The sequence below is a fragment of the Nicotiana attenuata genome, unplaced genomic scaffold (genome assembly GCF_001879085.1).
Source record: "Nicotiana attenuata strain UT unplaced genomic scaffold, NIATTr2, whole genome shotgun sequence".
NCBI lineage: Eukaryota > Viridiplantae > Streptophyta > Magnoliopsida > Solanales > Solanaceae > Nicotiana > Nicotiana attenuata.
The window spans coordinates 139,538-148,803 of NW_017672416.1; the positions used below are offsets into that span (position 1 = coordinate 139,538).

Below are 9,266 nucleotides of genomic sequence, written 5' to 3' on the forward strand. Positions count from 1 at the left end.
GTGTTTGATTGCTCTTAGTGATTTTGAGACCAAAGCCGATTTGTTATTGCTCAACATTGTAGACTTTAATGTTATTCTGGGCATGGACTGGTTGTCGCCCCATTATGCTATTCTTGATTGTCACGCAAAAATCGTGACACTGGCTATGCCAGGTGTACCGCAAGTAGAGTGGAGGGGTACCTTAGATCATACTTCCAGCAGAGTTATTTCGTTCCTTATGGCTCAGCGTATAGTTGAGAAGGGGTGTGACGCGTAGCTTATGTGAGAGATGTCAGTATTGATACCCCTACAATCGATTCGGTCCCAGTAGTATGGGATTTCTCTGATGTGTTTCTAGCTGATCTTCTGGGCATGCCGCCCGATAGAGAGATTGATTTTGGCATTGATCTATTGCCGGGCACTCAGCCCATTTTTATTGCTCCGTACCGTATAGCTCCTCCTGAGTTGAAGGAGTTGAAGGAGCAGTTATAGGAATTGCTTGATAAGGGTTTCATTGGGCCCAGCGTATCACCTTGGGGTTCTCCTATGTTGTTTGTGAAGAAGAAGGATGGTTCTATGCGTATGTGTATTGATTATCGCCAGTTGAACAAGGTTACAGTGAAGAACCGTTATCCTTTGCCTCGTATTGATAGCCTGTTTGATCAGTTACAGGGTGCTCGTGTGTTTTCTAAGATTGACTTGCGTTCAGGCTATCATCAGTTGAAGATTCGGGAGCCAAACATCCCGAAGACTGCCTTCAGGACTCGGTGTGGTCATTACGAGTTCCTTGTTATGCTATTTGGGCTGACCAATGCCCCAGCAGCCTTCATGCACTTGATGCACAATGTATTCTGGCCATATCTTGACTCTTTCGTCATTGTCTCTATTGATGACATTCTAGTATATTCCCGGAGTCGGGAAGATCATGAGCAACACCTGAGGACAGTGCTTCAGACTTTGAGGGAAAAGAAGTTATACGCTAAGTTCTCGAAATGTGAGTTTTGGTTGGATTCCGTGGCATTCTTGGGTCACGTGGTATCTAGTGAGGGGATAAAGGTGGATCTAAAGAAAGTGGAAGCAGTGCAGAGTTAGCCTAGATCAGCGATAGAGATCCGCAGTTTTCTCGGCTTGGTGGGTTATTACCGTTAATTTGTTCAGGGATTTTCATCTATTGCAGTATCTATGACCATGCTGACCCAGAAGGGTGCTCCGTTCTAGTGGATGGAAGAGTGTGAGGATAGCTTTCAGAAGCTCAAGACAGCTTTGACTATAGCCCCAGTTTTGATATTGCCTACTGGTTCGGGGTCTTATACTGTCTATTGTGATGCCTCGAGGATTGGCCTTGGAGCGGTATTTATGCAGGACGGTAGGGTGATTGCCTACGCATCTCGACAGTTGAAGGTATATGAGAAGAATTATCCTGTCCATGATCTCGAGTTAGCTGCTATTGTTCACGCCTTGAAGATCTAGCGTTATTATTTCTACGGTGTGCCTTGTGAGATTTATACTGATCACCGGAGTTTGCAGCATCTGTTCAAGTAGAAGGACCTTAATTTGCGCCAGAGGAGGTGGTTAGAGCTGCTGAATGACTATGATATCACTATCTTATATCACCCGCGCAAGGCCAATATGGTGGCCGATGCTTTGAGTCACCGGGCGGATAGTTTGGGGAGTTTGGCTTATCTACCAGCAGCGGAGAGGCCCATGGCGATGGATGTTCAGGCCTTAGCCAGCCAGTTTGTGAGATTGGATCTTTCGGAGCCTAGCCGGGTCCTTGCTTGTGTGGTTTCTCGGTCTTCCTTGTTTGATCGTATCCGGGAGCGTCAGTTTAAAGACTCCCATTTGCTTGTCCTCAAGGATAAGGTTCTACGAGGTAATGCCATAGATGTGACCATTGGTGATGATGGGGTATTGAGGATGCACGGTCGGGTTTGTGTACCCAATGATGATGGGCTTCGGGACTTGATTCTAGAGGAGGCCCATAGTTCGCGATACTCCATCCATCCGGGTGCCGTGAAGATGTATCAGGATTTGAGAAAGCACAATTGGTGGAGGCGGATGAAGAAGGATATAGTTGGGTTTGTTGCTCGGTGCCTCAATTGTCAGCAGGTAAAGTATGAGCACCAGAGACCGGGTAGATTTCTTCAAAAGATAGAGATTCTGGAGTGGAAGTGGGAGCGGATCACCATGGACTTCGTAGTTGGGCTCCCACGGACTTCGAGGAAGTTCGATGCCATTTGGGTGATTGTGGATCAGCTGACCAAGTTCGCGCGTTTCATTCCTGTGTGTACCGCCTATTCTTTGGAGCGGTTGGCGGAGATCTATATCCGGGAGATTGTCCGTCTACATGGTATTCCATTTTATATTATTTCAGATAGAGGTACTCAGTTCATATCACGGTTCTAGAGGGTCGTACAACATGAGTTGGGCACTCGGGTGGAGTTGAGCACAATATTTTACCCCCAGATGGACGGACAGTCCGAGCGCACTATTCAGATTCTTGAGGATATGCTCCGTGCGTGTGTGTTGGAGTTTGGAGGTTCTTGGGATCAGTTCTTGCCACTGGCTGAGTTTGCTTACAACAACAGCTATCAGTCCAACATTCAGATGGCACCGTATGAGTCCTTGAATGGTAGGCGGTGTAGGTCCCCGGTGGGTTGGTTCGAGCCGGGCGAGGCTAGATTATTGGGCACAGACTTGGTACAGGATGCTTTGAAGAAAGGCAAGGTAATTCAGGATAGACTCCATACATTCCAGTCCAGATAGAAGAGTTATACGGACCGGAAGGTTCGAGATGTTTCCTATATGGTTGAAGAGTGGGTTCTGCTGCGGGTTTCGCCTATGAAAGGCGTTATGAGATTTGGGAAGAAAGGGAAATTGAGTCCGAGGTTTATTGGCCCTTTTGAGATATTGCGGCGTGTTGGGGGGGTTGCTTATGAGCTTGCCTTACCTCCCAGCTTGGCAGGAGTTCATCCGGTATTTCATGTTTTGATGCTCCGGAGGTACCATGGTGATCCGTCGCACGTGTTGGATTTCAGTCCAGTCCAATTGGACAAGGATCTATCTTATATTGAGGAGCCAATGGCGATATTGGACAGGCAGTTTTGAAAGCTGAGGTCAAAGAACATTGCATCAGTGAAGGTTCACTGGTGGGGTCAGCCGGTCGAGGAGGCGACTTGGGAAACCGAGCAGGATATGCGCGGCCTATCCCTTATCTTTTCACTACTTCAGGTATGTCTCTATGCTCGTTCGAGGACGAAGGAATGTTTAAGTGTGGGAGGATGTAACGACTCGGCCGGTCGTCTTAAGAATTTACGCCCCGATCCACTATTAACTGCTTTCCCCGTGTTTGTTTATGCTATTGTAAGTTGCCGGGAGGATTTATTTGGAGTTCCGAAGAGTTTTGGGACACTTAGTCCCTAAATGAGAATTTAAGCTTTAGAATTTGGACCGTATCGGAGCAGTGTGAAGACGGCCTCGAAATGGAATTCCGTCGGTTTTGTTAGCTCCGTTGGGTGATTTCGGGCTTAGGGGCGTGTTCGGATTGTGTTTTGGAGGTCCATAGCTTATTTATGCTTGAAATGCCGAAGGTCAAATTTTTGAAGTTTCTGGTTCGATAATGAGATTTTGATATAGGGGTCGGAACGGAATTCCGGAAGTTGGAGTAGGTCCGTTGTGTAATTTGGGACATGTGTGCAAAATTTCAGGTCATTCGGACGAGGTTTGATAGACTTATTGATCAAAAGTGGAATTCGGAAGATTCTTGGAACCTTAGGCTTGAATCCGATGTTATTTGGTTGATTCGATGTTGTTTGAGGTGTTTTGAAGATTTGTATAAGTTTGGATAGTGGTATATGACTTGTTCGTGCTTTTAGTTGAGGTCCCGGGGGCCTCGGGATGATTTCGGATGGTTAATGGGAAGTTTGGAGTTGGGAATTTGCAGCTGAAGCTGCTGAGTTTTTCTGTCATAACCGCACCTGTGGTTAGGGGCTGCAGGTGCGATGACCGCAGAAGCGAGATCAAGCCGCAGATGCGGCCACAGGTGAAGGCAGCAGAAGACGCAAAAGCGGGAGGTGTGCCGCACCTGTGAGACCGCAGATGCGGAGTCTGGGTCGCAGGTGCCGAAATTTGCTGTTTAATCAATTATCGTAGATGCGACTTTAGTTCCGCAGAAACATGATCGCAGGTGCGGTCTCATGGCTGCAGAAGCGGATTTGCTGAGCAGAAATAAGATATTTTGATAGTTTGAAATCAAAAGTTAGAAAATCGATTTGGAGCTCGGGTGAAGGCGATTTTGGGAGGATTTTGAAAAGGAAATCAGTGGGTAACGATTCATAATCCCTTTCTAGTTGTATTCCAATAGTCTAATCTTAGTTTTGTCATTTAATTTCGGATTTGGGATGAAAAATTGAGGAAAAGTGGTGAAAAGTTCTTAGGCCTAATTTTGGGATTTTGATCTAGATTTTGATGTCGGATTGGAATAATTTTGGTATAAATGAACTCATGAGAGTATGAGGATTCTGAATTTGTAAATTTTACCTGATTCCGAGACGTGGGCCCGGGGGGCATTTTGGTCATTTTTCCTAATTTCGCGTATTAGCTTAGAATTAATTAGTTGAATGAGTTAGTTGAAGTGTTATTTACATTATGCAATTACTTTGAATAGATTTGGGCCATTTGGAGTCGGATACTCGTGGCAATAACGTGGTATAGATTTGATTGAGCTGGTTCGAGGTAAGTGGCTTGTCTAACCTTGTGTGGGGGGACTCCCCTTAGGATTTGGTACTGTGATATTTGAAATGCATTGTATGTGAGGTGACGAGCGCGTACTTGTGTTGATTGTTGAAAATCATGTTTTTCATTTAAGTACCTATATTTCGTATTTTACCTCATTGTTTACACTACTTGAACTTTGAGCTTACTGTTAGCTTAGGAAAGCATGCCTACAAGACTAAATTGCCTACTTGCTCAAACTACTTATCTGAACTCTGTGCAGCATGCTAGGTTAGAATTACCTGCCTATTCTGATATTAAATTGAATTGAGTTGATTATTCTTGTGTTGTTGTTGCGTGTTTACATTAGGACTACGGGCGGTTCCCGGTAGATCCCCCATTGTTTGTTTATTTGGGACTACAGATGTGGTATTCCGGTAGACCCCCTGCATAGTGATATGGACTACGGGACAGCTCCCGGGAGATCCACTGATTATTTACTTTCGGGACTACGAATGTGGTATTCCGATAGATCCCCCTGCACAGTGATATGGACTACGGGACAGCACCCGGGAGATGCACTGATTATTTACTTTTGGGGCTACAAGACGAGATCCTGGTAGACCCCCGGTTGTTATCTTTATGTTGAGTTATATACCTTCTGTGATTATTTGCCTTGGTTGTGGTTGTTGTTTCTCTCATTATCTGTATTTCTTCATTTTCTGATCATCTTCCTTATATATTATTGTATATGACCGGTAGGGCCCTGACCTTCCTCGTCACTACTCGATCGAGGTTAGCCTTGGCACTTACTGGGTACCGCTGTGGTGTACTCGTGCTCTTTCCTGCACATGTTTTTGCGTATGCAAATCCAGGTACTTTCACTTAGTCTTATCACCCTTGTGGCGAGGCGTTTTCTATAAAGACTTCGAGGTATATCTGCCGCGTCCGCAGACCGAGGACTCCCTTTCCATTCTCTATAGTAGTATAGCCCTTCTGCATCTTCTTGTTGTTAGACATTTATGGAGTTAGAGCATTTTATGTACTCTTAGCTTTTGTTTTATAGGATTCCGGGTTTTGGGAGTGTTCAGTTGGAAATCTTGTATTGTTAGATGCCGGGCGGCATCATAAACACTGTTATATCTTGTTACCTTGGTTTTTATTAGTTTCTTTCCGCAATTGTTTCTTTTCCCGCATTTGTTAGGCAAACCTAGTCATAGAGACTAGGTGCCGTCACAACTGTTCACGGAGGGCGAACTTGGGTCGTGACAAAAAGTCATGTATTGTGTAGCACCAAAGTCAATTATCGAAGGAACTCTAGGAATACTAGAAAAAAATGAAGTGAAAATGTGGTAGCCAGCTTCAATAGCACCCAAGTTTGCACTTGTATTAGGTTCAGAAGTTGAGGCAATAGAACCACCTCCCTGCATAGATTGGAATAATTGAATGAATTGGTTACATTGCTCCTTAGAGAACTCTTGGCTAGTAACCAAATTTGAGACTGCTTTTCTCTAATTCCTGAGGTGAGAGATTCTTCAACTTCTGCTACATTTGCTTGTTAGTTTCCAAAATTTCCTCTGTTCTGCTTGTTAATCTTGAAGTGTTGAGAGGATATTCCACAAGTGGAGTCTGGGGAGGGTAATGTATATGCAGACCTTACCCCTACCTGGGGAAATAGAGAGGTTGTTTCCGATAGACCCTCGGCTCAAGAAAAAGTAAAAAGGAAGAAAAGGGAAGAAAAAAAAAGAAGAAAAGGGGGGGGGGGGGAGAGAAAGACAGATGAGGGAGACAAAAGATGATAAGGAAAAAGAGGAGAAAAATTAGCAAGTAACAATCAGGGAGCAACAATTTCCAGTAAAAGGGAGAAAGAAAAGCATCAAATAATAATAATAATCAGGGAGCAACAATTTCCAGTAGCAATTTTCAAAAACACTGGACGTGGTTGCTAAGTACCAGATATAATAACAAAGTAAAAGGAAGTAACTTTCAGTCAACAACAAGAATATTATTAGTAGTACTGATAACCTAGGAGAAACTCAAAACTACTTGGCAACCCACTACCTTTATCCTCGACCTCCACACCTTCTTATCGCTAGTCATGTCCTCGGTTAGGTGAATTACCGATATGTCCTGTCTAATCACCTCTCCCCAATACTTCTTTGGCCTACCCCTGCCCTTTCTCAAGCTCGCCATGATCAACCTCTCACACCTCCTAACCGGGGAATCTATGTCTCTCCTTATCACATGCCCAACCATCGCAGCCTTGATTCCCGCAACTTGGCTTCTACTGATTCCACTCCCATCTTGTCCCTAATAACTTCATTCCTAATCTTGCCTTTCCTAGTATGTCCACACATCCATCTCAACATCCTCATTTCAGTCATGTTCATCTTCTGGATATGGGACTTCTTGACGGGCCAACACTCAGCTACATCACTAGTTCTTTTATTGATATTGTTCAGCTCTCTTTGAAGCTGAAATAGCTTTTTACCATTAGCTTTTCCATACCTTTCCTCTAGTTCATTCCATAGATTTGCAGTTGTCTCTAATTAAATAACAATCTCAGCTATTTCTTTGCTAATAGAATTAAGTAGCCATGCTATTACGACGTCATTGCAACGTGTCCACTGAACTAATAGACACGAATATTTCTTTGCAATTGCACAGGTTCCATTGATGAACCCCAATTTGTTTTTGGCAGATAAAGAGATAAGAATTACCCTTCTCAAATTTCCAAAGTTGATCTCATGAAAGGTAGTGTTGATGAGATTCATACTAGGAGAATCAGAGAAGGAAAGGAAATAAGGATGTGAAACATCAATCTTAGTTTTGGATTTGGAAGACTGTTCTTCGGTATCCATTCTGTAGGTGTTCAAAGAAAAGAAATGAAAAGATATTTGGAATGTAAATCGAAAGAAAATCAGTGAGCTATTGCTTCTGATACCATGAAGAAATTCAAGAAAGATTGTATGAAAAATACTTTATATTCATTGTGGCATCTGTACAGTGCTATTCGTATATTTATACAAAGAAAGAAAAGATTCCATTACTAGGCTATTCCTGTCTCTACTAGCAAACTCTATAACCACCCAAATAAAATAAATACGAAAGAAAATCTATATATATGGTATTATACTAAAATATCCTATCAATTTGTTCATATTATTATGTACATGTGTCCTCATCGGTGACTATCAATTTAAGAGGAATAAAAAGAGTTTGAGATCATAAAATTGAACATATTCAGACAAAACCTATGTCCCACCGTCTCCTCCACTTTGAGCCTCTGTCTAAATACTACGACTTGTCGGGGCCGGAGTAATTTTTCCGGCAACAGTACCAGGACAAAAGGCTATCTTTTAAACACTTTCCATATATACAAAATCGATAGCTCCAAATGGTTGGGCGAAACTGAATGGCACAAAAACTACCGTTGCTTCCTAGTATATATGTGTAGTTTTTCTTACTTATTAACGCTTGACTAATCATACAAAATTAAATTTTCCTGATTGTGTAGTAAATTGCCTCTATCTCAAATAGCAAATTACTCAATTTGACCTAATCTCATGATTTTGGACATTGTCACTGAATTGTTGCTGCTTCAAAAATCCAACTTGAAAGATAATACTCAGTAGCAATATTGGAAGAAACACAACTGTGAATTATTTTCGCTCGAAGATCCCACCATGTGGAGAGAAGATGTCATCTGATATAAGCTTAGAAAATATAATAAATATGTTAAACCCGAATTCACATTGCATACTAGGTGGAGTTAAAGGTCTCTTCCATTCCCTCAGAAAGGACAGAGGCCTTTACATATATAGCCGGCCGAATTTATTGTTTATATGGTAATTATACATAATTATAGACATATTATACATGAACTGTAAACATTACATATTACATTCATCACTATTTTTAATTTAAGTAAATGGACGGATAGTTATTTAGGTTAATTCTTAAAAATGACCAGGGGAGTTACAAAGAAGTTTTGGACTTCAGACTCGAATTGGCAAAATGGAGCTTAGAAGTTTTTAGTCATTTACTACTAAATGGGCGCCTGGGCTTAGTTGTGAGTGGTCTTACATGCTTACCTTTTGTTAGATTGATTTATCTTGGGAAAATTACATATTTGGCCGGCCGATAAGAAAAATTATATTCGTTAGCCAAATATGCAATACATATATATAAATTATGTATATTATATGTATACTACAGATTAATATACACAAAATATGTATTTTACCGACTATTATTTTTGGAAGCGACTATACTGTATGTTTTTCATTTATCTTTCTTGAAGTGGCTTGTAAACCAAGGATTTTTCGTAGACCTTTTCAAATTGGCCGGATTAAGTAAAAAAGAATTAACTCAAATAACCGCTCACCCAACCGCTTAAACTAAAAATAGCCAATGGAGGTATCATGTATGTATAATTTATGTATTATATGTGTATAATTATGTGTAATGAATGTATAATCTATGTATATGGATAGAAAAAGTAAACAATGTTGTATAATCGATTATTCGCGTAAAGATCTCTTAAGTAAATAACAATTGACAAGTTACATATT

The 9,266-nt window shown here is 41.8% G+C and overlaps 1 protein-coding gene across 1 annotated transcript; it reads left to right on the top strand.

The window, feature by feature from the left end:
* Positions 1–561: 561 nt before the first annotated feature.
* Positions 562–4,220, top strand: LOC109213113 (RNA-directed DNA polymerase homolog). The gene is made up of 4 exons (XM_019376876.1): positions 562–981; positions 1,138–1,190; positions 3,976–4,065; positions 4,166–4,220. The coding sequence occupies exons 1-4, from the start codon at positions 562–564 to the stop codon at positions 4,218–4,220; spliced, it is 618 nt and encodes a 205-aa protein (XP_019232421.1).
* Positions 4,221–9,266: the final 5,046 nt, after the last annotated feature.

Bases quoted from the DNA above. Each gene is read 5' to 3' on its own strand.
- LOC109213113 (XM_019376876.1), top strand. From the start codon at position 562: ATGTGTATTGATTATCGCCAGTTGAACAAGGTTACAGTGAAGAACCGT. The intron at 982-1,137 runs TGGTTGGATTCC...TAATTTGTTCAG, and splicing joins AGTTCTCGAAATGTGAGTTT to GGATTTTCATCTATTGCAGT. The intron at 4,066-4,165 runs GTGAGACCGCAG...ACATGATCGCAG, and splicing joins GCGGGAGGTGTGCCGCACCT to GTGCGGTCTCATGGCTGCAG.